Genomic DNA, 27,068 nt, shown 5'->3' on the forward strand with positions numbered 1-27,068 from the left:
AAAAAAAAAAACGAAACAAAAAATCCTAACAACAAAAACAAAAAACAGGGAGCCAGCCCAATGTCCCAGCTGTGAAGAGAGGTGTGAAGGACCACATCTCCCGTCAGAACACGTACGTTTGTTACAGTTAATTTAAAAAAAAAAAAAAAGACTTGGGCTTTTGAAAACCCAAACCGGCTTTTTTCAAAGATGTCCCCCTCATCTGTAACCCTGGGCTTAGCAGCGTGAAGAGGGCTCTTGGCTCATGGGCGGTTCCTCTCTGGACTGGTGAGCAGGTCCAGGCAGGGCGGCCTCCGGGTAGGCTCCTCCCTAGCTCCATCCAGCAGCGATGCTCCCGGCAGGCTCCAGATGGCGCTGTCCTCCCAGAAGGTGTGGCACTGGGGGCAGCAGGTGGACTGATGGTCCTCTCCCACAGACCGCTGTTGTTTTTATTACACACAGGAAAAAAAACCACAAGCTTAAAAATGCAAACCAGAGAAGCCGAGGAGCTGAGGCCGCCGCCGCCGACTCCGTCTGTGCGTCAGTCCGTCTTCCCGACAGGTCGTGGCTCGGGCGCCGGACTCCTCTCCAGACCCTGACCAGGCCGTATCAACTTCTGCTCGGTAGCTTTATTTTACTTTATTTTTCTCTCACTTGTCAGGATTTTGTTGGTTTTTTTTTTGTGGTGTTTTCTGAATTTTTAAAAAAAAAACTTAGGACGTGGGGCCACCACAGGGAAGAGGGAAGGGCTGTAGCTCCTCAACGCTACATACGGGAGGGTGGACTGGCCAGTTCATAGAAGAGCAAATAGGCGTCGCTGGTGCGCACTTGGCTGGAGGACATGGGTGTGACACTGTGGAAAGATCAGGGAGAAGTGAGAGCCTGTCAGGGAAAGCCAGGGGGGACACTGAGCAGACTGGCTGAGCTTGAGGGAATGTCTCTAACCTCTCTACGCCTCTGTCCTTTGAAAGGTTTGTTGTTAAGATTCTTATTTTTAAATATGCGCACGCGCTGTGTGTGTCCATGGTGGCCAGTGACAGTGAACTCCTGATCCCTGACAGCAGTGGGAACCCTTAACTGCTGGGCCATTTCTTCAGTGCCAACCCTTTTTCTGAGACAGGGTCTCACATAACCACAGCAGACTTCAAATTTGCCAAGTAGCTGAGGAGGGCCTGGAAATCCTGACCCGTTTGCCTTCACCTCTCAGTATTTGGTTGCAGTGTGTGCCATCACACCTATCGATTTCTGACAGTCCCAGAAAGGGCAGCACACACGTGCGTATGATGGAGCTCTCGGCCCCCGACTTTCTGTCTATTCAAGATGGAAGCCATCTGAGGTGGTGTGCAGTCCCGGAGCCCTGCCGGAATCCTGCCTCTCACCTGGAGTCATTGAAAGTGTGCCATTCGCCCGTGACCGGACTTCGGCAGTAGGCTGTATAGTGGCCTCCCATGGTGGTTCCGGAGTGATTGGACACAGCGTACAGGTTGTAAACAGCATGGTCTGAGGGGGCAGCACAGGTGTTAGCATTCCTGCCCCACGTCCCTCCCTTCCTCCCTCTTATTTCCCAACCCTTCCCCCCTAAGCCTGTAGCTTCTACTTTAAAAGAGAGAGAAAAGCTAAAAATTGGTTTTATGAGTGTGTGTGTCTGTGTGTGTAGGTCAGAGGGGCTTCTTAACAGAGTCAATTATCTCCTGTGTGGTCGTCAGTACTTTTACCTGCTCACGTCCTCATCTTTTCCTAACCACTCACTTCCTGCCCCTTTGCCTCCCGCCTTCCGCCTTCCGCCTTCCCTCCTGCTCACTGGTATTTTGTATACTCACTGGTGTTTTCTGAAGCAAATTCCCTCAAGTCCAGGTCTCTTAGTGGGAAATTCACAAATGTTGTGAGCTTGCTGGTTCGTATCCTGGATTCTGAGAACCGCTTCAGGTCTGATGGCTCTAGTCAAGGACGTGAAGCAGGAAGACAGTCCCTGGAGAAGCAGCTCTTCCCGGGAAGCAGGATAGCAAACAAGTCTACAGAGTTTTTTCCTTATGCTGCTCCCCTCCCCTTTTGGTTCCTTGACATCAGTCACCCCCCAAAATCAGCGCCCCACCCTGGGGGTTAAGGATACGGAGCACCAAGATCTTTGGGAACCTCTGGACAGAGAACTTCTTTATACATCGTTTTCTGGCTCGGCAGCGGCAGCATGTCTGAAACACAAGACAGAAGTGGCTGGAAAGAGCTTAAGGCCTGAGGCAGTGAGACGTGGGGGCTCTTCTCCAGCCAGGCACAGTGACGGTGGCTGTTCTGTCACTGAGGAGTGACTTACTGGCTTCTCATCCCCATCCAATATATCCTCTTTGGTGAAGAGCCTCATACAGTCCATTAACGTTACCTCAGGATAACCTCTCTGCAAAGAAAGAGGGTCCAGGTCAGTGGTCACAACCTCGCAAAGCCCGAGAGCGGTGCTGTCGGGAGTGAGCGTGCGAGCGAGGACCACAGCTGAGCATACCTTTGCAATGGGCAACGAGAGGTCCCAGAAGGGATCGAAGACTGTGGAGCAGTAGCCACAGTCAGTGCATGTCAGGGAGCTCTTTAGCTGCCCAACGAAGAGATCTGAGGAGAGAGAGGCAGATGGTCAGCCATGCTCTTCATGCTAAGTGCTCGCCTTCCTTTCCCACCCATTCTTGCCTTCGAGAGCCACAGGCAGAAGCAGGGTCCCCTGGGAAAAATGATCCAAAAAGTGGGTAACAATAGAAGCAGATATTGTCCTATCTATATACTTACCCCCAATCCGACTGTCTTCCCTTTCTAGATACTTCCTCCACATCTGTCGTCCCTTTTCTTCATCACTGACAGGAAGACAGCTAGGTCAGAACTCAAACCCTGGAAGGCTTTAGGGTCTTCATATATTTACATCTGTTACTGTCTGTGGTGCTGGGCCTGGAATCTCTGGCCTCGCTCCTGTTCACACAACCCTCTGGAGCTGGGTTCTCCTTGGTACCCCCCCCCCCCCCCCAAGTCACGGTTCTCCTGAGCCAGGATTAACCCAGGCTGGTCTCAAATTCTTAAGCCTTCCTACCTCAGCTTTTTCAATTCTAGGATTACAGGTATATACTACCATGCCTGGCTTCAACCTTTTAATCTTCAAAAGCAATCTTAGCAGGTGTAACTTAGTGACAGAGCACACAAGGGCCTAGGTACACAGACGCATGCACAACACCGAAATACAAAGTCCAAGCAATCTGATTCTCCCCAGATCATTACTCTTATAGAAGTAGGTACAAATGCCAAGTTCACAAAGGCTTCTCTTGAGGCAGGACCTCCTCTTACTTACGGGAGATGATCGAGGTTCTCGGGGCTGGCCTTAGGCCTTGCTGCCACCCGGTTCACCTCATTGTGGAGACCATCCAGAAGGAAACGAAGGAATTCCTGAGCATCCTGCTGACTGAACCCAAACAAGGTGAGAGGGCGAGCGGCATCCACCAGACCCTGCTTGTGCCACCAGCCACCATGGGAGGTCACTCATGCCAGGCCCTTACTTGTAGCCAACGAAGCGTGGTGCATATCTCTGGATCTGGGTCTTGAACTCAGATGGGCTCACCACGTCGTTGGGGGACGACGTCCATATGGTCTGGATTAGCTTTGCAAACTCTGTTAGGAGCCATTACACAGGGTGGAGAACAGGTGACATTATTTATTCATTTCAAGATAGGGTTCCTCTGTGTAGCTCTGGCTGTCCTGTAACTAACTCCTTAGACCAGGTTGACCTGGAATTCAGAGATCTGCCTGCCTCTTACCCGGCTGAGATATTTTCTTTTTTAAAAAGTTATTTAAAGAGAGAGAGAGTGTGTGTGTGCTTATGAGTGCCCAAGGAGGGAGCTAGATCTGGAAACCAAACTCTGGTCCTCTGGTGCACTTTCGTAGTGCATGCCTGTGATCCCGAGCTAAGGAAGGAAGATCAGGAATTCAAGGCCGGCTTAGGCTCCATGAGACTGTCTCAAAAAACAACAAAACAAAACAAGAAACTAAAACCAAGACAGCCAAGCAAGCCAAGCCTCCCACAGATCGACAATGGCAATGAACAGACAGACATGACAGAGATGCCGTGAGGCACGATGGAGGCACCTCCATCCCAACACCTGGGAGGCCCAAGCAAGAGAATAACGCACAAGGCTGTGCTTCACAACAGAGTCTGAAACTTGAGCCCCAACCAAGAACAGGCAAAGAAAGAAAACTAGAGGGGTGGGGGTGTGTTCACGTCAGTCCAGCCTGGAGGAACAGAAGAGCTGAGAAGGGCAGCGGGGCCACGCCCACAGGGGCCCTCACCTTCCATGAGGGCCGTGTGTGCACTGCTGGTGTGGCCGAGGTCCCGCATGTATAGCCTCTGGAGGCAGTAATCTCTCAACTCTCGGGTGTTGCTCAGGCACTGAAGAATTGAGTTCATGAAGCACTAGGAGAGATCATCTGGCAATTAGTGGGCGTGCACAGTTCTGGGTTTTTCATAAGCCATATATTCTCAGCTAATGGCACTATTGGGATGAGGCAGCAACTTCAAGAGATGGGACCCAGTAGGCGGCCTTCAGGTATTGGGTGCCCGGAAGAGGCCTGTAGGACCCAGCTCTCTTCCCCTCTCTCTGCTACATCCTGGCTATGAAATGAATGGTTTTGCTATATATACATGTGTTGTCTGCTTTGTCACAAGCCCAAGGCAACAGAGCCAGGAAGCAAGCCATACTGAGCCCAACAAACTCGCCTAGGATGATGTCTCTCACACATCTATCGTAGGGGAAGCTGACTAGCAACACTGTGGTGGGGTAGAGATCCTTCCCAGCACCTCCTCTATCACCTGCAACTACAGGTTCTCTCTTCTATCCAAAAATGAACTCTCAGAGCTCCAGACTCCTCCTCCTTCCTGAGTCAAGGCAGGGTGGAGTGAGGCAAGTCCCCAGTGTGGGGGAAGGCCATGTAACTGGCTACTTCCTATTGAGGTGTGCAAAGGGGTGTGGGCACACTGGGCAGCAATGGGTGGGAAGTGATGGGAACCAGGAGGAAGGCTCAGGAGAGCAAGCTCCCAGTGACAAGGGCAACTTCCTTTTAGCAGTGCTTCCTGCTGAGGGCGGGTGAGACAGAGCCCTGCAATGCCCTGAGTCGCCAGCCAGGAAGGGCAGGTGCTGACTGCCCTGTAGAATAGGAAGCTAGCTGGAGCCGCGAGAGGGCTCTCTAGATTATTCCAGGCAGGAGAGGAGGGAAGGGTTCAGAAAAGAGGTGAGTTGAGAGGAACTTACCGTGTTCCCAAGGTTTCGAAGACCAGCCAGACCCTGGGCACTCTTTGAATTCTGTAAGTGAAGAACATGTCACGTGAGGGTGAGGTGCAGCCTGGGTCTGCACCAGCCCCTCCCCCAACGCTTCCCTTCACCACCACACTTCTCTTTTCAGCCTCCATCTGGGTCTTGGAGAGAAGGGGGGGGATGGTGGCTGAGCAATGACACCTATTTTCAACACACAAACTCTTCTTCGGGGCTTTGCTTTTTTATGTATTTCCCCATCTTTTTGCTCTTTGAGACAGGGTCTCACTAGGTAGCTGAGTGAATGTATGGCAATCCTCCTGCCTCTGCCTCCTGAGTGCTGGGATTACAGGTATGATGAGCTACTACACCAGCTTCTCTATTTTCTGCTGCATGGTGACTAAAGATTAGAACTAGAGGCTAGGGATTCATAATTTCAGGAAAATAGTCAATTCCTTGTTGAACAAAATTGAAAGTTCGGTGACGGAAGCCTGCAATCCCAGCACCTGGGAAGCAGAGGCAGGAGAGTTAGGAATTCAAGGCCCGCCTCAGCTACAGACATAGTGAACCCAAAGGCTAGCCTGAGCTATATGAAGCAACAAAACGAGGTTTCATAGCTCAATTCCAGCTACTATTTCAAATGACCTATATTAATATTAGATGTTCAATATATAAAGGAACCATCGTGATTGGCACTTTAAGAAGTTTAAATGGCCAACCGCTCTGAGTTTCGATCTTCAGCTGGGGAAATCTCAAGCTGCCTGCCTTTCTGAATTGCCAGAGACAGGTGGAATTCCTTACAGCTGAACTCAGCTTCCAAGGGCTGAGCCAACGAAGGAGGATCCCTGCCTGTCTCAGGTTTCAACATCCTGAATGGCCCCTGGCCCCAAGCTAAGGAAGCACCTGGTTGAAGGTGCCACTCCTGTCTCGACTGTGGAGGCTGGTGAGGGGGCTAGAGAGAGAACAGGTGTGAGATTGCAGGCTCTCAGTGTTATTTGTCAAGGTCTCTTAGCTAATCCTGGGCACACCTCCTTGGGAATCAGAAAACCTTCAGGCTCAAAGGGTTAAAGAAGCAGTGGTTGAGTTTGGGGATGAGTGTGCCACCCCCTCTTGGAAAGGGGGCCTCGGAGCAGGCAACTCTGGAGCAACACTGGCTGGGGCATGCGTGGGGCCGGCTCAACCCTGATCAGAACAGGAGCCTGAAATAACTCAGCTAAAATTACTCATGCCATGCGCTGACAGCCTATGAGGCTGTCAGCGGCTCAAAGCCCAGGAGACTGTCAGCTTGAAGGGAGGTGGGGGAGAAGCAGGCCACAGGGAGGGCTTTTCTCAAGAAGTGCCAGGCCCCTCCCACGAGTAACAGGAGCCCTCCCTCAGTCAGTTGTCAGGTAGGACTCTAGCAGGTAGAGAAAACCTACCCAGAAGAGACATGCTTTAAACCTTCAGCTGGAGGGAAAGCCCACTGGCTGCATATAGGGCGCAGCATCCTCCATTGCCCTGGTCTGTGGTGCTAACCTTAAATGCCCCCCAAATGAACTTTTAGCCCCACCACTGGGTGTTGTAGTTCAGCACAAGGTGGCTTGACTAGCATTGGTTAAGGTCTTGGGTCTGATCCCTTGCAATGGTGACATGTGAATTCTGCCTTGCTGATGCCCATGGTGGGCCCTCTAAGTGGGCCACCACAGGGACAGTCCCCGGGGACAAAGATCTTATCAGAGCTTTGGCTAAAGCGGTAAGTCTCCCTTTTCCCCCAGGGCCCAGCAAGAAGGCACCACAAGGATCTTCATGTGCCCCTTGGAGGCACTCCTGGAGGTGTGCCCACACACGATCCCCATTCACACCTGGTTTCGGTAGCTCTTTACTAGTCCTTACCCCCTGTGCCCGAGACGACATCGGTCTAAACAGGCTGTAGAGACAGAAAGCATCCTACCACGGGTGAGCATGTCCACATCCACCAAGGTGCCCCGGCTCTCAGCTCAGGTACTTATCCCAGCACTAGTGAGGGTGGGGAGAGGGGGAGGGGTCACCAGTCCACAGAGGCACTCCAGTGTCCAGGGTGACTGGGCAGCTAGAAGGTGGGAAGTGCATTCACCCTCCATGGTTAGTATTCTAGTTCCTTCCTTTCTATTGGCTTGGGGGCAGAAAGGAAGAAGAGGTTCTTCTAAATCACCATTTTTTTTTAATTTTTTTTTTTGTGTGAGGAGGCATGTTCTTATCTAAAACTTCCTAAGCTCCAAAACACTTGGCAATTTCGTCTTCTTCCCTTTCTCAGACATGGGGTCTCACCATACACCTCTGGCTAGCCTGAAAGTCGCTATGTAGTCAGGATGTCTCTGCCTCCCAAGGGTTGAGATTATAGGCATTCGCCACCATGCCTGGCCCTACTTGCCAACTTCTTAGTGGTCTATGTAGAAGGTGGGGGTGGGGTGGGGGGTGGAGGGGCTTGGGGGTGGGAGTGGATGTGGGGAGCCGGGTTGCTCGAGGCCAGGCCAGATATTCTTCAGCCATGAATAGGAAATCAGGAGCTCCAGGGAAAGTCAGCACTTTCCATTCCAGAGAAGAACAAAATGTCCCAGGAGTGACCTTTCTCACAGGGCAAACAATCCTACCTCTGGGCTGGCAAGGAAAGAGAGGCTAGGACTGAAAAGGTGGGACAGAAACCCTGCACAGCCAGCTGCCCACAATGCCAGCGCAAGGGAAGGATCCCAGCTGTTCGGCTGGGACTCATGTGCAGAGGTGAGAAAGTTTGGACCTGGCGCTCGCTGCCTTACACTCTGCCATCAGCAAACCTAGCTTTGACTCAGTAGCAAGCACTGTTCTAGAGAGGAGATGCCACCTCCATAGTAAACAGCATTCCTCTGCCAGGGCAGGAGCGGGGGCTCACACAGCCTGTCACTGGGTAATGCCGGTTGGCATCTGGGCATGGGCCTGTAAGAAAGGTGAGCTGAGATTGTGACTTCACACTGGAGACCCCAGTGGAGGGGCAGTCTTGCTTTATCTGCATGGGGAGGGTCAGCCACGTCCTGGTGGCAAGCAGGGAGCCCGGTGTAGCCCTGGCACGGGGCAGGGCACGCACTGCCAACACGGGAGCTGGTGCCTGTTACATAAGACCTGTCAAGCTCAGGCCCCTTCTCTTTCCCAAAGGTACAGTGCCCAGCCTTAGCTCCAGAATTACTCAGGAAGCTGCTTCAATCAAGGAATCAGCTGCCCACTCTACACAACTCAAGAGGGCCGGAAAGAGACGGGCTCATTCTCTCACCTGTCTACAACCTCTGCCCTTCACAGGGTCAAAGCACCCTGGCAACTGACCCCTGGGAGACAGCCTGTTTGGGAACGGAGAAAGGGAGGCACCCTTTGACCCACCTTCCTTGTTGGAGTTTGGTCTTGGAAGAGTCACCCCCGAGTCCAGCGTGTTTTCCTGTCCCCTCTAGTCACACCAGCCCTAGTCAAGGTTACTCTAGCCTGCACCTGTCTTGATATAGGTGACTGGGATTAAGAGGCCAAGAGCCACCAGGTGCCCGCATCACTCAGGGAAGAGGGTGAGCGGGGGTGGGGTGGGGGGGTTCGGGACTTGGATATCAACAGGGGAGGGGTCTGCAGCAAGCCTGCGATCTCTAGAGAAGGGGGCATCCCTTGCCAGGAGACCCTGGGAAAAGAGGGGAAAAAGCTGGCGAGGGACATCCCGGGGATTCAGAGACTCGTGGTAGACTGGGGTTGATCCCGGGAACAACAGGACCCCAGACCTTCAGCGTGGGAGGTCCTAGAAAAGGGCCCGCGTACCTTGGCTTTGTTGAGCAGAAGCCCCACGAAGGTGGAGAGCAGCAGGGACGGGGAAAGAGGGGAGCGCGGTCGCAGCTCCTTGGCGAGAGCGGGAAAGGGGGCGGCGGGGGGCTCTTCGGGCAGGGTCACGGTGTAGGAGGTACGCATGCTGCGGAGCGGGCGGTGGGCTATGCCCCAAACCCAACGCGGCTGGCCAAGGGGTTACGGGGGGAGTCCCCGTGCCTTGCTACAACCCGGACACCGAAGCCGGCTGAGATCCCACAGGACCCCGTCGGCGACGTGGGGCAGTAACCGCTACTGCGGGGCCCAGCGCGCGCTCCTCCGCCTCAACCTCCCCACCGCGCGCAGCCAACCGACCGGGCCCGGCGCTCGCGCTCCGGCGGACTGGCTGACCCGCCGAGCTTCCAGCTTTGCGACGTCAGCGCCTGGGAAGGGCGGGGCCGGACCCGGGACCACGCCCCACCCCGCCTTCGCCCCGCCCCGGGAACCGGCACGCGGACGCCGGCGAGGTCGCAGGGCCCGCCCAAAGCCGATGACCCTGGGGCCACAGAGACGCGGGAACCCTACGGGCAAAGAGAGTACTAGCTACCACTGGTCGGCCCAGGGGTTGGGCTCCACAGACAATCTTTGGGGTCCTTGGGAGATGCTCCCCTTAAGATCAAGTGTCAGCCTGCAGCGCCTCCGCCCGAGCAGCAGGCAATTGGGAACTTGGGGTTGTGGATCCTTTTGAGACCCTAGGGACAGCTAATTAATTTTCAGGGCAAAATGCACAGGCACGCACACTTTCGTCTAGTATGCAGGGACCCCCTGTCTTTGTGATGGCCAGCATTCTCACGGTCTGCAGGGGTCCAGGTGCCCTGGCTAGAAAAGATTTCGAACCACCTCCGGGGCCAAGCTCTGTTCCTCCTCTGGACCTGACCTAGCCCATTATCAAGAGAGGCGGTGCTCATTTTATCAGGTACAATAGGTCACTGGCCCTTTTGGCTCCAGGAAAGAACCATTTCTGGGTCCTCTCAACCAATTAATCCATCTCGTCTAGAATCTTAAATATAACTTTTTATAAGAGGATGGGAGGAAGATGCTCTTCTTGTACGTTGGGGGTGGTCTTGTATGTGGGTGGTCTCTCGCTCCCACGTGGGCAAAGATTAAAGGCGGGGGGGGGGGTTTAGGGAGAGGGGTTTGTTTTTGATGCTCCGCCCCCTCACCTAACAGGGAAGCGCAGGAATCTGCCGAGAGAAAGTATCTTGTTTGGAGCTTGCAGGCTATTTTTAGCCAGTATTTTTAGCATTTAAAAATACTCGGAGAGGCAGCCGTGTGCGCTGTTACTCATCTGTGGGCTGCTTCTGTTCCTCCTGGCATGCTCATCCCCACATGTACACGCGTACCGCACACACGACCACAGCCACATGGAGACTGCGTCCGAGATGCATGTGTGGGTTGTACCCTAGGCAGCCCACAAAATAGGAATTTGGTGCAAATAGGTGGAGTACGGACAGTCTCTCAGTACTGGTGGGGGGGGGGGGGGAGAGGAGGAGGGAGCAGGCGCTACTGGGCAATGAGAGCTGTCACGGTTGGAGGCATGATCTTCAGACTTTGACCCAACCTGGCCCCTGAACGCACTGCGACGGCCCTTCTCTCCAAGCTTCCGTCTTTGCAGCAACATCCTTTTCCAGGGGCAGGTCCCACACTCGGCGCGTCAAGTCAGTGCTCACATTTGATCACAGCACTGCTGTGAGATAACCAGATCATCTTGCACGTGGTCCAGGAGGCTGTAAAGCTGTCTCCCCATAGCCTCTTTCCATTGTCATTCTCTGATCCCTGCCACCAACTACCTTGCTCCTGTTCTGCTCTTAAGGACTGGTACTGGACAGACAGCAGGACAGGCAAGCAGGTTTGCAAGCAAGACTGACTACCTGAGTTTGATCCCCAAGACTCACACAATTAAAGAAGAGAGTTTCTTCTGTCCTCTGACCTCCACACTTACAAAGTAAACACAATAATTTTATCTTAAGATGGGGTCTAACTATGTATCCCTGACTGGCCAGGAACTTGCTATGTAGCCTCATGGAGATGTGCCCCCTGAGTTCTGGTATTTAAGAAACAGAAGTAGGCTGCTGCTGCTGCTGCTGGTGGCGGCGGCACATGGGCACACAAGCCTTTAACCCAGCACTCAGGAGGCAGAGGCAGGTGGATCTCTGACTACAAGGGCAGCCTGGTCTAAAGATAGTTTCAAGACAGCTAGAGCTACATGGAGAAATTCTGTCTTGAAAAACCAACTGATCAACTAACCAACTAAAAACAAAAACAAAAGAGAAGGAAAGAAAACACACCTAGCTGATCATGTTGCCCTGTAATCCTAGCATTCAAAAGGCTGAGGCAGGAGGATTGCTAGTTTGAGGCCAGCCGGGACTGCACAGTAAGACCCTGTCTTAACTTTCATCCAGCAGTGTAGGAGGGTGATGGTGCTCAGACTCCTGTAAATAACCTCTTATCCATGTTTGTGTAAGCAGCTCTGAGGAAACTCAGGGTCCCCCAAAGGGGTTGCGGGTAGAAGAGGGATTGTTTGGGTAAAGGAAGGGGAGCAGCAGAAGTGAAAGCCCATGAAGGGGGGAGGGGCTGGGGATGATCAAAATACATTAGCTCCATGTATGAGGATGTCATAATGAATCCATTGTTGTGTATAATTACACGGCAACAGAAAACATTAAGAAAACAATACACGAGGGCTGGCGAGGTGGCTCATCTGGTATAGGTGACTGCCACCCAGTCTAACGGTCTGAGTTTGAACCCCCAGCTGCAATTGGTGGAAGGAGAGAAATGAATTTGGCAAGTTATTTGCCATGTGCTGAGGCAAGGGTGTGCCCACACACAATAAGTAAATGGATGAAATAAAGACACGCATGCTAGACGCAGCTCGTTTGTTGATTGTTTGTCTAGCATGCACAAAGCCCTAGACTCAGTGGCCAGCACTACAGAAGCTTACATCTATGTAATCCTGGGAGAGAAGCTCAAGGTCATCCTTAGCTATATAGTTATATAAGGCTAGCCCGGGTTAAGGCTGAACACACACACACACCATTAAGTCCCTTGGCAGACCAAGCAGCACTGGGCTATGGGCTTTATATATACTATGCTAGTTAATCTCCATAAACACAGCCTGAAGCTTTAACAATTACTTCTCATTTATAGGTGAGGGACTTTATGTGCCAGAGGGGTCAGTGTTCTGTCAGGACCTCAAAACTCATAAATGACTGTGTAGGGCCCTGAAACCAGACTTATAGCCAAACTCACACTTTTAAAACAGGTACCAAGAAATTCTAGGATGCTCCTCCTTTTATTCTGTCTACTTGTAAATTCTATTCAAAACTTGGGGGTTTGACCAGATGTGGTGGCGCACACTTATAATGCCAGCAGTTGAGAGAGGCAGGAGGCCTGTAAATTTGAAGCCAGGCTGGGTTACATAAGACGCTGTCTGAAAAAACATACAGACCAGTTCCCTGAGCAGGTGGAAGCCCCTGGGCTTGATCCCTTGAACCGTAAGAGCCAGACCACATGAACTTCTGCAGGGTGTTGGGGGTGGAGTCTGGGGGGCAGAGTTCAGTGGAAGACATAGGTCTTGAACTTGATCCCCAGAGCTATGACAAACAAAACAGCAACTCTAAGCCTTCTATAAAGCCTTCCCTAATTAATTCCACCCAGTTCTAAACACCCATTACTTCATCCCCTCAATTTGCACGCTGTTAATTTATCCGAATCTGTTTAGCTTCCTTTTGTAGCTGTAAAACTTGCGAACGGTCTCAGTTGTTGTGTGGCTTGTCTTGGTTGCTCCAGCACCCTGGGCCCTCCTCTAGGGCGGGGCCCAAGGTTCCTTAAGGAGGTCTTAATGAAGAGGGCCAGACTCAGCTCTGCTGGGAATCCTGCAAGCTGCAGTTGATCTCAAGGGGAAGGGGTGTGTCTGGTTTGGCATGCCAGGCCAGTGTGCTGTGGGTGGGGGTGCTCACCTGCTGTAGCATGGCCTCTGTCCCCATGACTTAGACTTAATTGCATGTGCACGCCCATCTTGGTGCTGTGCCAGCGCTCCCTCTTTCCTGGGATGCAGGAGGTTGCTGGGGAGGTGTGGGTGTTTCTGGTAGCGGGAGGGACAGATGGGGCAAGCTGTTGCATGGGTGTATTTTGAGAAATCTAGGGTGAGTGAAACAGATTCACACAGTGTCCAGTCTTGTCCAGCAGGTCCGACTGCTGCTAAGTGCAGCCAGGGAAGATCTGTGGCTTATTCCTCAACTAACCAAATTCCTGTGAGACCCTTTCTCTGTAGAGCCATTTCCTAAAGTGGGCTCGGTGAGAAGGAGATAGTCCTTTGGGATCTGAATCTGGCTGAGGCTCCACGTCTTAAGTCTGAAATACACAGAGCCCTGTGGGCTAGGTTGAGTCCTGCAGCCCAAAGCCACTGTTTTCTCTGAGCTATTTTCTGCCTCTGGTGTAGGATGGGCCAATTGTCTTTACCTCAGTCGGGGGTTTGCTCTACAAGGACAGGGACTGAAACCATCCTGCCGTTCTCTGATCCTGGTAGGCAGGCTTTGTCCAGCGTTTGGTGACGCTGCTTGGGCTCAGGAAGATGTCTCAAGGCCGGTGGCCTAGATCCTAGCAAGTGACTATCTGCTGGAAAGATTGAGGCTTGGAACAGCAGGGGCTGAGCCTTTGGGAAGGTTTTGTGGGCTTCTAGCCCACGGTGTACTTTGCAGAGGAGAGTCAGTTTACTCTTCCCGTCGGCGCTAGGAAACTATTTCCTTGTAGGAATTAGACCCCCACAGGTCAAATGTTCTGTGCTCGTTCAAACCCCAGGAAATCTGGTCTGAACCAGCCATATTCTAGAAGCCCACACACTTCCTTCTATTGCCTATAGCTCTGTCTCGGGTGCTAGTTTTATGTATCCATTGAGGTAAGAAGGGACAGGGGACCACGTGTGCAGCTCTGAGCTCTGAACATGCTGTTTGTTTCTGAGGCTGAGGGTCAGTGGAGCGGGTCCCCCAGGGGCAGGGAACATTTTGCTAGGCTTGGATTAACTTGTGTTGCTTTGCCTCAGCACCATATTAACTTAAAGTGACATCCTGGAGTGTGGGTGTGTGTGAGGGATGTGGGGGTGGCCAAAGGGAAGACAGGATGGATGGAGGGTTCTGGACATCAGAAATAGAGCTGGAAAGTAATGACAAGGGCGACCGCCGGGTCACTGCCCATAGCGAGTCTTCCCCTGATGGAGACATTAGCACTACGGAGATTCTAGAATCATGCCCAAACCCTCGGCTCTTCCTCCTCAGTAGCTAGGGCTTCTCACTTAATGTTTCTTCTGAGTGCCTTTAGCTCAGACCAAAACCCTTAGGAAGTCTGGCCTCCTCGGAGCGGTTGAGCCTGGCTGGGGTGGTCCAGGTAAGGGTGGGCCCCAGGGTCTCAGGTTGCCGATCTGGACAGATAAGAAAGAAGAGGAGCAGTCCAGTGTGGCTGAGTCAACAGGGTGAGAAGGCAGGGCACAGGAGAGGAAGGTTCACTTTTTGTCCTGGAGTTCTCGGGCAGTCTCTGCCATCCTCCCCTTGTTCAAGTCCAGAGTCCCACCCGAGAGGGGGATCACGTGACCCTGGCTTATATAATCTCCCTGTCACTGAACAGCTGGAACCCAAGGCTTCAGAACATGAGTCAGCAACCCCAGACAGGACCCAGAGACTCAGATTCCAGCACTCCTAGAAACAGTCCCCCGGAGCAGAGAGATTGTGTGTGCGCCAGAGAACAGCCTAGGCCAGACCTGGAGCCTCAGTCCCTGCCTCTGTGTGGAGGAGGCAGGTTCCTAGCCTGCTGACTATGCTTGGAAGGGCCCTGGGCCAACCCGTGGCTCTCCTGGGGCAGAGGAGGCGAGGCCTGGGAGGGGCAAGTGTGAGGCCCGAGGCCAGCAGGCAGCCTGCCAGGGCTGGCCAGGGAGCAGCTGGGGGGTGGATCACAGGAGGATTAGGAGGGATTGTAGGGTTAAAGCACAGGCCTGGCAGTGCTCAGTGGGAACAGCTTGTCCTTCCATAGGCCCCAGGAACAGAAGAGGTGGGGCGAGGGGGAGCTGACTGGGTTGGTGCTCTCTGGCTCTAGGCTCTCTGCAGGGCCGAGCCACCTGGGCTGGCTTGCAATCCTCAGCGGGTGAGCAAAACACCTCGGTGGCTCCTGGCTCCTCATCCTGCATTTTCAGTGAAAGTGGGGCCTCAGGGTGGGGTGGAGTGGGGGAGACCCTCAGAGCCCCAGGGCTGAGTGACACCTTTACCCACTGGCTTGTCAGTGGGGCCTCCATTACTCATGCGCAGTGGGGCTCGCAAAGCTGGAGGCTCAGGTTAGCCTTAGCCGTTACTGTTTTATTGGCTAGAGATGCCTCCGCCTTCATGGCTTGGTTTGAGCCTTGTGGCAGGCAACCCTGTGAAGTAGGCAGGGCAGGTGCCACCGTTCACTTTTATAGAGGAGGAAATCCATCCAAGCTGATAGGTATCCAAAGTTAAAGGGTCAGACCGTGCCTCTCAGAGGTCACGGGCAGCCTGTCTCAGCCTCAGATGACCTCTTCCTTCCCTACCGCTGAAGACACAAACACCCAGGCCTGCCTCCTATTGTAATCACGTAAACATGGGTTTCCTGAAGTGAACTGAGGGCAGGGACTGGCTTGCACTTCTCTCGTTTCCTAAAGCCAGGAGCAAAGATGACTGACCTTTCCTGAGCACCTACTAGGTGTCAGGCTCTTTCACAGTAATTTATGAAGTAGAAACTATGAGCGCTTTCATTTTACAGAAGAGCAAACAGACTTAGGAGTTAAGGAACCCACCAGAGAAAGCTGGGTGTGTGGCGCAGAGTTCTCAGTGCACGGCAGTGCAGGCCGTGCTAGTACAGAGCTAGAAAACAGCACCGTGAGAGAAGCCATACTGGTTTTTGAAAGAAGCCATCCAGGAAGAACAGAGCTTGCTGAGAAGCTTGTGATGGGGCAGATTTCAAGGCACCAGAAAAGTTACTCTCATTTCCTTAGGATACAATCAACCCCTGGAAGTGAGGTTAAGTGACGGTCTTCAGTGAGACCATAGAGGTCTCCGGGGGTGTGGGTCGGGGTGGGGTGGCATTGTACTGAGCAGAGCTCAGGATGAAATGGCAGCCTGGCATTAGGGCCCTCTTGACCACCTAACAGTGCTGTGCCTTGCTTCTAGGCGGGAGGGATGCAGGTTCCGGTGACTGAGTTTGCTCAGGGTATGTGGTACCTCCTCTTTGAGGTCCTTTCTGAAAACAACTCTCTCTGGCCCTGGGCTGGGGTAGGGCCAGGTGTCCTCAGGAGAAATGAAGGGAAAGGGGACAGCAGACTCCAGGAAGAGTCGTACGTAGCAGGCTGTGAGGAAGATGACAGATAGCAGCTGTTGGGAGTCTGGAGTGTATGTAGCCTTTGGCCCAGAAGGCTTAGACAATCTGAAAAGCCTGTAACAGGGCAGATTTTAAGGCACCGTCCTGAGAGCATTGGCTTCAGAGGGCCTGGCGAACTGTTTAGCCCATAGATGACTCTACTGCCGGATGCCTGCGGACCCCACAGAGAAACATGCACATACGAGAAGAGGTCCTTTCTTCTGAGCAAAGGAAGAGCCAGCAGAGGCTCCTCCACCTCGAGGAGCCTTTTCACTGCCCGTCACCTCTGTGAACAACACTGGGCATGTTCTGAATGGATCCTACAGCGTCCTGTGCCTGTGGCCAACCCTGACGGCTAGAGTCTGAATGTCCTGTGAGACATGGTTTTAGTATCTTCCGTGGTACTTCCCAGGTGGCCCAGCAAGGTAAAAACACTTTAAATGATACTATCAAAGTTGTCCTAAGGCCCTCTGTCATGACACACTTTAGCCTATGACCCAGCCATGGTCCCCAGTCCCGAACAAGCTCTAAAGCATGATTGCTCCACAGGGAAACAGAACACAGCACCCAATCCTCTTACCCACACGCTTGCCTACCTATGTGTTCTGCCCATCCATCCATCACCCCACCTCCACCCCGGTCTATTCACCCATCCATCCATCCATGCAATCAGCAGGTCAGCTGAGCTCCGAGTTGCCAGAGGCACGTGGGGAGAAGGTAGAGATACGATCAGATCACTTTAAATCTCTGAGAGCTCGCCACCTATTGGACACACCAATAACTACAGGAGAGGAGGAAAAGAGTCCTGGCCCCAGGGAGGCGTGTTCAGGGATTAGATGTGAGGGAGACCACGCCAGCCCTTGGTTAATCTCCAACAGAGCCTCTCCCCTCATTCTAGCCCAGGCAAGCTGGAGCACTGAGGTATTAGATCATCTCTATCTCCAGACAAAAGACTCTACGCTATATTCTCCAAAAGATACAACCCTACTATCCAGAAACCCTGAATCTAAGCCTGCTGGCATCAGGGGAAGAGTCCTACTACTCCTAACATCTCATGCCTGGACAGGAAGAGAACCATGCAGAGCAGGGAGGGGCGGCGGTGGGGGGAGGGGGGAGGATGGCTCTCTCCACACAGGTAACATGGTGATCACTTCTACTGTGACATCCAGCCCACAGTGGAGGACCCCGACATTTTGGATGAGAGAACACAAGAGTGAGAAGAACAGCAGACAGGGGTGTCTGAACGTTCTAGAGCATCTTTGGGCCATTCCCAAGTGTGTAGGTCTTTGAAGCACGGGCCAGCCCATCCCCATGGCTCAGAGCCACGGGGCCACCAAGTCATGCTCGATCACTGTGGAGGATGACCTCTGCTTCTTGTCCGCCACCAGCCATCAGTCAGGTTGGGAGTTCTGTTCCTAGCCTGGCTCTTTGTAACACTGCTGTCTCCCCAGTCCCTCACCGGGTCCCCAAGAGTAAACTCACCATGGTGTCTCGCCCTGGAGAACTGGAGCGGCTGGGCCCAGAGGCCTGGCTCTTGCTCTTCTCCCACAGTGTGTATCGGCCACTTGGTCGGTAGGTGGGACTGAGGACTTCAGGGACTCGGGAGGGAGGGGCTTGCGTGAGCACCTGTGGTGCACTGCCCTTGCGACCATAGTTCTCCAGATAGTCTGTTAGGTACTCAGAACGGCTGGCTGCTTGGTAGAGGCCCTGTAGGGCACAGAGCTCCTTACGTGTGCGGGCCAGCATGGGGCTGCGACCCAGGTTTCCGGGGTCTATCCTAAAGCCGTCTGAGGTCCGGTAGCCATCTGAAGTCCGGTAGCTCTCTGAGGTCCGGAGGCTGGAGAAATCCCGGGCCAGGTCTGATTGGCTGTTCGATTTCTTCTGGCTCAGGGTCACGCCCTGGTCTCTGGCATTCATGGGCAGGTAGCTGAGGGAGTTGCTGGTCACTCCGTAAGAAAATCCACTGCCTCCATTGAGTCCACTGCCCGAGGGCCTTTCATTGCCACGGGTTTGGCTCTCAGACCGCTTACTACCCCCAATGATGTCAGGTCTCAGCAGGGGGCGGCCTCTGTCACAGTCCAGGATGGAGGAGGGGCCGTAGGTGCGGGGCCGTGGGAGGAAGCTGGTGGGGGAGACCGGCTTGAAACCAAGTTTTTCCTTCTCCAGGAAGGAGGCGGCCAGGTTGGCCCCATAGGAAGAAGGGGTGTAGGTGCCATAGCCCGATTTGGCATAAGGGGCATCTGTGTAGCGGGACGATTCTGTATAGCGCTTCAGGGTGGAGGAGAGCTGGGACATCCTTCAGGGTGGTACTCAGTGGGTACTGGGAGCCTCATGGGCTGAAAGACAAGGAAAGCAGTTGTCAAGATCCCTGCTAAGCACCAGGCCCACTCTGGGCTTGTTCTTTATGCCAGGTGGGCCAGGACCTTAGGGTTCAACAGGAGCCACTTGGGGCCTGTCTATAATAGGCTGGCCAGCTTCAGAGAAACACACATGCAAACAGGTATGTACACGGGTTTGGGTGTACCCATGTACCTCCAAGGAAAATCTGCAAAAGGCCCAGCCTCTCCAGTTCCCCAGCCCTCTATGTCAGAGACTCTAGCTGAATGCCATGTAGGTCTTGTAAATCTTGGAAGAAACTTTAGAGTTGGCAAGGGCTGGGGGTTGGGGGATCCCACCACCCTCAGTGCATGGGGGGGGGCAATGAGCATTTTGAGTTATAAATGCTTCCCTACCTTTGGCAAGCAGTACTACCTTCAGGTATAAAAGACTCCCCCTGGGAATGTCCGGAAGACTGAGAGGAAAAGGGGGTCTCAGGAAAGGGTGTGATGGCGGGAGGTGGGAGAGAATGTCCAGCAGGGCTGGGCCCTGGTCTCCAGACCTCCCTGAGTACTCTTCCTTGGATATAAGTACCCGCTGTTTGGTCCAACAGGGAACCACACTGGGGATGCTGGTGAGGTAGAACCTATCTATTCCTTCCCAGAGTTTGGCCTTGTCTTCTAAGTGGCGCTTAGGACCCTCCTAGGCGGTTTCAGGACCCATGCAGGTGCCAAACTGATCCCAGAGTTACTTGACTTGTGCAAGAGGCGCCCCCTAGAGTCAAGATCCTGTACTGCAGACTGAGGCATTGCAGGACTTCAGGATTTTGTAGATTAATCCCTGAATGCGGAGGTTGCACAGCCCTAAAGGCCACGTATTTTTTTTTTTTAACCCATTGTACAGATATGGGCACTGATGCTTGCTTACCCAAATTCACATGCTATGGAGAGTCAGGATTGGAACCCAGGTCGTGGCCCAGCACCCTTGGTTTTACCATTCTTCATCAGAGTTAGGCAGTTCTGGAGACTCCTAGAACCTACCTCCTCACTATGTGGCAAGAGGGGAGAAGGTGTTTTGGAGAAAGGAGCACGGAGGACCAAGGACCTTTAAGTGGGGGGCGAGGCTCAGGGTGGTGTGGGGGGCGGGAGACCTATCCAGGAATCTCAAGAGTAGCGTATGATTTTAAAAATCTCTCCTTCCTTTCTCTCCCACCTCTATGAGTGCATGTGCATGTGTGTGTGAACACCACACACACACACACACACACACACACACACACACCACACACACCACACACACACACACACACACACACACACATACACACACACACACACACACACAGAATAACTGGTAGGAGTCAGCACTGTCTTTCCGCCATGCATGTTTTGGGGTTTGCCTGTTGGTTGTTAGGTTTGGTGGCAAGCATTTTTACTTGCTGAGCTATCTCACTGGCCCCAGGGCAGGCTTTGACTCCCTCCGAGACAGACTAGTTGAGCAGTTACACTAGTCGTTGACCCTCTTTGAGCCCCGATTTCCTCCCATGTAAATGAACATAATACCAGTCAGGATTCCTATCTCACAGGGTTGGTGTGAGGACTAAGAGATAATAACACGGGAAAGCACCTAACAAGGACCGGCTATTATCTCTCTCCTAGCTAGCCCGGCCAGGCCGCCCAGCTCCTCCCTTTGTAATCTATAATAATGGCAGGGCTGGCCATCCCCTGGCCTGGCCGGCTAGACCTCAGCCCAGGCGCCAGGCTTCCCTCTGCCACCCCCAGTGAGTTAAGTGGGTAGTGGGTAGACATCTAGCCACTGAGCAGACACTGGCTCACGGAGGCCACGGCAGCCTAGCTCACTAGGGCAGGGAAGAGTTGGTGCCAAGCCCCAAATGCTGAGAGCCTGGCAGAAGGTTGTAGAAACTTGAGCCACTGAAGGCTCGGGAGAGAGGCAGAGGCGGAAGGTGAGGAGGTGGCCACAGACCGGAGTCCCTTAACTGTACCAGAGACTTCTGGTAATTTTCAGTGCTGGCTGGGCACCTGAAAGGCTGACCATCTGACTGTCTTCCTTGCCTGACTCAGGGGACCCCGACACCCTGTGTGGACACCTTTTTGTCCACTGCGCTCCCTTCTCCCATTAGAACTTCCAGTCTGCTCTGGAAGGTGGTAACTGGGTGAGGGTCTGAAGTAAAGTTAGGGGGAAATCGTTGAGGGGTGGGGGGCAGGGGACCTGTCCTGTTCTGTGTCACTTTGAAGAACGCCATCAATAATGCAAAGTCAAAGAAACTCCAGGCCTTGGAAGCTGGGCTCTGGGACACCCAGCAGCCAATCAGATTGTCCCCCACCCTCAGCGGCGTGTGAGCTCATGGCTCCTCCCCACAGCTCTCCCTCCCTTCTCCCAGACCTCATGAGACTCCTAGGGAATTGGTATTCTGTGGGCACTGCCTCAAGCCTGTGACCTCTCTTAGCCCCGAGGATGACGCACAAGTGCCCAGGCCAAACAAGATACAGCAACAGGGACAGACAGCGCTGGCGCTTTTAAGGCCTGAACCTGGAGCCTTCTCTTCCAGCTCAGCGAACCCTGAGGAGGATTTGTCTGCTCCAATCTGGCAGGCAGCTGCCAAGTCTCACCAGTCCTTGATAGTTCCACCAGTTGCTCTATCACAGCCCCTGGAAACTGCCAGCTCTGAAGTCTACCTCACAGGTCTCAGGGTAGGAGAGGGTTTCTTTTTGGAGCTGAAATCTTACACACACCTCTCCCCTCCACTAAGCCCTACTTTCGTTGGAGAAAAGTTTCAGGACCTCATAGGTGAGAAGACAGTTTACGTTAGTATCTCTTGGCGTTACCTGGTCCTGCTGTCCCTGGAGGCTACTGAATGCACCATGGGCGGGAGCTTCGGTTGGGGAATCTGCCCGTGGCCTTGCTGCGCAAGACAGGGACAGGAAGGGCAGCATTCACATGGCTTTGAGTCTCCCGGTTGCCACGGGAACGGCTGGGGACTGAATGGCTCTTTCATGGGGCAGTGGGAGGCCGTCCCATTGGCTGGAATCCCCCACACTCCTCCCCGTCCAGCGTGGGGCCCCTGCTGCCTGCCTCCTCTCATTGTTTTTCCAGAACTGGCAAGTTCAGGCTTGCGGCTGCTGGCGCTGTCTCCCTGGTGCCCGCCACCTTGGACCACGGCGGTAGTCCTACCCATGCTCCTTCTTCACGCTGTTTTTACAGACATGTTGATGCCTCTCGTCTCATTGAGAGTCTCCATCATTGTGCAAAGTTTCCCTCAGAAACTGGCATGGTGGCGTAGCTTTGCACGGATGCACTTGGCTTCTTGTGGGGACACCGGAGCCATGCCACGGTGGCTCTCAGCCATCTGGTCCCCCACACCTACTACAGACCAGGCATAAAACTCACTGAGGACCCTGAATGCAGCTTTTGATTTTGTCTGCCGGACAGCCTCATCCTGTGTGCGCTTGGGTCCTCCCTGTCCTTGCTGGAAGTGTCCTCCCATGTAGATTCCTGAAAATCTCAGGGCAGATGCAAGCTTGAACTTTTTCAGACACATAAATTCTCAGGTTTACAATCATAATTGTGAAGGCTATATTGTTTGCATTAAATGAAAACGAAAAGGTATCCGTATTTCTAAATGTACAAGAAATTTAAATAGTGATTTTTTTTTTTTTGGCCAAGTCTTACTCCATAGCCTAGGCTGACCTCAAAGTTTCTTTCTTGTCTCATGTCCCAAGTGCTGATTGTGAAGTATGAGCCCCTGCCTAATAGTCAAACTTTCAAGTTTTATTGTTCACATTTCAGATCTTAGCAGGTCTTAACATTTAAAACTGCACCGACTTGGGCCTCTAACTCAGCGCACTAACTCAGTCCTCCTGGCAGCTTCAAGTAGTCGTGTTATCAATAAATCTACCTGCAGATAACAAAACAATTCATTCTGCAAGTAATGTGGCTCATCCCCTTCAGTCCGGCTGCTGTGGGGCTGGTGCTGGTTGGGACCGAGCTCTGTCCATCACAGCTACTCTGAAGCCACCCATCCCCTGTCCCCAAAGCAGCCTGTGGAGTCAAGGGAGGACCCCTGCAGGATGCAGATGTCCTTTATCCAGCTAGGAGAGAAGACTCCTTGCGGAAGCAGCCCCTGGATTTTCCACTGTCAGTGAATGAAAGGGAAACCTGGTGTAACCCGAGCTGCAGCACAATACTGATCGACTGGGAGATGGTGAGAGAGGCCTCTATTTCATCTGCTCTGCCAAGCTCTGTGTGTCCCCTGGTACTGGCATCTACCCCAGCACAGGCTCCTGGGCCCCAACCTAGTGACGGACATATCTCTGAGCCTCCTTCCCCTAGTTGCTGTTTGGCCCACTCCCCAAGGTACCCACATTAGGTGAGTCAGGGGTTGAGATGAACCCTGGTCCCTTGAGGCAGCCAACCACCTGGCATCATCAAGTCACTGTCATTTCCTGTAGCTCACGTGAAGGGTTCCCTAAACCTGCCCAGCGAGAGGAGGGACTTAAGCCTCAAGAATCCCAGGCACTCCTGGCCCTGGAGGCAGAGGACCGGTGATGCACCACATCTTAGCAGATTCCATGCTCCTTTCTGTCTGGATGTGCTCATCTTTCTGAGGCCAGGGCCTGTCCACATCGGTGGCTTTGTCACTGCCCGCACTTACCTCCTCGACCCACAAGACACTTCATGGACACACCCCAAACAGCACTAAGTCCCTTTCCTCCTACCCAGATGTCTAGGGCAGGTCAGGGGGAGTCCCAGTCAGTCTTACTAGGTGCTTGGGAACCTCCACAGTGGTGACCTCAGAGCTTCCCAACGCTGCTTGCTAACTGTATCAGAATGTGCTGACCTGAGGAGTAGGTGAGGTGAGAGGGGAGGGGACACCCTGTCACACCTATGACCCTTCCCCTTCTGGCTACTTCGGTCCCGTGCTACACTCTGGCCACAAGTGTCCACCCTGGCAGATGTGGAGAAAATGGCCATCAGCTCCGCTCAGGCCTCTCGAGCCCCGAGCCTGACCCTCTGACTTGGTGCTAGCACCCCTCTCTATCTAATAGCAACCTTCCTACTTTCATCACAGAATTCTCTCGACTTCGGGGGCAAGGGGGTGTCCTGTAAAGGAATTTGTACGGGTCTCCATTTCTCTTATGTTTAGGAGGTGATCAGAACTTGGGAGGGGGATGGGAGATGGAAGAGGTAGGGTAAAGAGGTCAGAGATGAAAGAGATTAGGACAAGCATCCTGGCTTGTGGAGAAGTGGGTGGGCCCAGGAGGGCTCACTACAGGGTGATTTTAGATTTGGGGTTAGGAAGGATGAATATCTCTACAAGTCCAAGAAAAGGCAAAGAAACAGGCTTCTTAGAAGTAGAAGGTATTGTGCAATTTTCTTTTTCACCCACCATGCCCAAGTAGCCCTCCTAGTGCGCCCTGCTCGGGAGAGTCTTCCCTCCCCTTCTTTAGAGCTTCAGTTGTCCTCTGTCCCCATCTCTTGAGGAGCATTTGGTTACAACACTCACTAGGTCCAGTGGGCGGCTTCTCAAATGCTCTCCCAAACTCACCGAGGGCTTACTTAGCTGTCCTTGAAGCTCAGACGCCAAAGAAGCTACTGACCTGTGTCCGGGGCACTGGATGGAACCCGGGGGCTTCTTTCCCCACAGGGAAAAGGCGGCCGCGTAGAGTCCAGAAGCTGGAGTCTGACTGGGGCCGGGTAATCCGGAGCTCAGGTTACGCTAGCTAGATATATATAGTATCTTATCTGACCTCTCGGAGATGGCAACTCACTTGCATTCCAAGCCCCAGGAGAATTAAAGGCGCAGTGACAAGCCCACCTTCCACCCGATGCCTAGTGGTGGGGTGAAAGCCGAGAATGAGCTAGAATCCTGGGAGGGGCTATTTGGAAATAACAGGAAGGATCAAGGAGGGACAGAGCAGAGGGCTGGGGATGAATCTGAGTCCCAAACATGGAGAAGGCAGAATCTCTAGTGCCGTCAGTTACAGGTTGAGCGAACAGGAAGAGGCCAAACTGCTAACCCAGCTGCTAGAATTTTAAGATAGGGAGGACCTAGCTTCTCCCCACGGACATGGACAGAGAGAGGTGGCAGACCAACACTTGGGTGTTAGTCCACTACTATTTTCACGGTGGATTTTCAGGTCTAGGCCTGATTTCTTACTCTTCCCCTTATTGGATCTAAGATAGCTTTCGAGGATACTTATGTCTCTGAATCTCAGCTATGTAGTTTGTAAAACATGAATAACAGTGCTGGGATGGCACATGCCTTTATCCCAGCCCTTGGGAGACAGAAGCAGGCAGATCTCTGAGTTCAAGGACAGCCCTACAAAGCAGATAGCCAGGGCTACACAAAGAAATTCTGTCTCAAGAAAACAAACACAAACAAACTAAAAACCCAAAGGAACAAACAAACAAAAACTATGAATAATAACAGTCCTGATTATGTCTCACAACGGTGAGGATGAAATAATAGTTTTAAACTTCCTCGAACATAGAAAGAGTTCAATAAACAGCAGTCTTATTGGGTCAGGTTTACTCGTCTATTCACTATTAATGTTAGTTGTAACAGACAACCCTTCCTAGAAGAAAAAGACCTTGGGCCACCCCTCAGGGGGTTGCTGGTGCCAGACACTAGCTCTGTGGTTTTCTGAACCAGTCCCCATCCCTCAAATGGAAAGGTCGGACAGATTTTGCCACTTTCCCAAGGCGACAGGCCAAGCCTACTTGGGCTCCTTTCCCCTCTGCTCAGAAAAAAAAAATTATCAAGTGTGTCTTCCCCAGGCTGCTGGGAGAATGCTTGGCTCAGAGGGGCAGGTCCAGTCTACCTGTTGGAGGGCTCAGGGTTCCAGGGTGTCAGAGGCAGGCTGGACAGGGTCATGAGAGGAGGACCTCTCCGGCCTTGGTGCACCTGTCTGCTCCCAAGATGATCCTTCTGTTTCTTGGTGGCTCTCCGTGGATACTAGAAGGCCCTCCGGGCTGGTGCCTCCACCCTGTCTCAGCACAAGGTACTGACTCAGACTGGGTCCTGGTGATACACTTTAGAGGCGCCCTCATTCCAATCCTCATTCCTGAGTGGCCTGCATCTACAGCATCAAAGAGTAGGGGACACCTCCACCCCAGCCTCTACCAGTTCTCCATACCTCTTGGTTTGTGGTTTGATTGATTTTGTGTGTGTGTGTGTGTGTGTGTGTGTATGTGTATGCAAGTTTCTATGCCTGTGTTTAGAGAGGCTAGGAGTTCTCTTTTTCTCAGAAGAGCTAGAAGCAGTTGACCAGGATTCCCCGTGGCAAGTTGCATGTCAGAGAACATTGCATGGCTGTTTTGCACTGGGATTGGTGAGAATTTCAAAGTTGCCTCTTTCTGATTTGGGATTGGTGGAAAAATTTCCCCTTCCGCTTAACTGCTAGCTTCCCCCTAAGCCCCTTCCCCCCGCTTTGGAAAACTGACCAAGAGACAGCCCCAGGATGTTTAACAACAGGGAGGGTGGTAGACGCGCACACACGTGGGGAGAGGGGGTGTCAGGGTCCCAGCATCATTCTCAGGTCACACAACACACAGGGCGGGGAGACCTGTACTCGCGGTTACAGTGTTTCCTCAGAACACATTGATCAGCACACAGATGGCTCTTCCTGGCACTCCGAGCTGTCAGCTGGCAGCCCCTCTCACACACTGGCACCCACAGCTGGACTTCCCCCCTCCGCACAGCTGGCCCTCGCCCTACATTTCTCATGTCCAGACTGCCCAGGCTATCTTTGACACCCTACTTTCCTAGTCTCAAAGCTGGTACTGACCCTGGCTTTTCCCTTCCCCGACTTGCGACAGGTGGCACGTACCTGCCTCTTCTCGGAGGATGGACGAGTCGAACCGGGCACAAGCATGGAGCTGCGGATGAGTCCTGGCTGGTACTGGCGCGGCGCAGCGAGCAGTGGCTGACGCAGAGGGCTCCCTGGCCTCGCTCGGTGCCTGCCCGCCTCTCCCCCACCTCCGCCGGGGGCCCAGAAAGGACCTCCCCGGGAAATCGGCGCCACCCAGCGGGCAGCAGCCTCATTGCGCCCGGGCCGGCCAAGCCACACCCCACGTTTGCGTCACCGATATACGTCACGGCTATTGGCTTGTTCCTATTGTTGCGTCAGTAGAGCCCCGCCCGGCGTGGGGTCTCCCAGGTAACCGGGTATATACAGAGAACCACGTGGAGAAAAAGCACGCCTGTTTGGAGCCGGTGGCGCAAGGAAAGAAGTGGACTGGAATCTGATAGGTTCCGGCGCTGGAGAGCCTGAGACTGAGGGTCACATCACGGGAAAAGGCAGC

General features: G+C 53.1%; 1 protein-coding gene across 2 annotated transcripts; it reads right to left on the minus strand.

Moving 5' to 3' along the window:
• On the minus strand, nucleotides 1-26,741 carry Usp2 (ubiquitin specific peptidase 2). 2 transcript variants are annotated; one of them, XM_052188592.1, is made up of 13 exons: nucleotides 26,594-26,741; nucleotides 17,910-18,763; nucleotides 5,247-5,297; nucleotides 4,288-4,411; nucleotides 3,501-3,612; nucleotides 3,296-3,406; nucleotides 2,746-2,810; nucleotides 2,471-2,574; nucleotides 2,288-2,368; nucleotides 2,090-2,168; nucleotides 1,800-1,907; nucleotides 1,359-1,479; nucleotides 1-832 (listed from the first exon to the last, which is right to left on the minus strand). In XM_052188592.1, exons 2-13 carry the CDS (start codon nucleotides 18,720-18,722, stop codon nucleotides 745-747), a joined length of 1,857 nt encoding a protein of 618 aa, XP_052044552.1. In that variant the 5' UTR covers nucleotides 18,723-18,763; nucleotides 26,594-26,741; the 3' UTR covers nucleotides 1-744. The 2 variants fall into 2 exon arrangements, with proteins under 2 accessions (XP_052044552.1, XP_052044553.1); XM_052188593.1 differs by lacking the exons at nucleotides 17,910-18,763; nucleotides 26,594-26,741 and adding an exon at nucleotides 9,027-9,437.
• Between the last annotated feature and the right edge of the window lie 327 nt (nucleotides 26,742-27,068).

This window comes from Apodemus sylvaticus, chromosome 7 (assembly GCF_947179515.1).
Source record: "Apodemus sylvaticus chromosome 7, mApoSyl1.1, whole genome shotgun sequence".
Taxonomy (NCBI): domain Eukaryota; kingdom Metazoa; phylum Chordata; class Mammalia; order Rodentia; family Muridae; genus Apodemus; species Apodemus sylvaticus.

Excerpts from the sequence above, each read along its gene's own strand:
- Usp2 (XM_052188592.1), bottom strand. The coding sequence starts at position 18,722 with ATGTCCCAGCTCTCCTCCACCCTGAAGCGCTATACAGAATCGTCCCGC. Across the intron at positions 5,298-17,909 it reads CTCCAGGGCGAGACACCATG|AATTCAAAGAGTGCCCAGGG; the intron begins GTGAGTTTACTC and ends CTTCACTTACAG. Across the intron at positions 3,407-3,500 it reads CCACGCTTCGTTGGCTACAA|TCAGCAGGATGCTCAGGAAT; the intron begins GTAAGGGCCTGG and ends GTTTGGGTTCAG.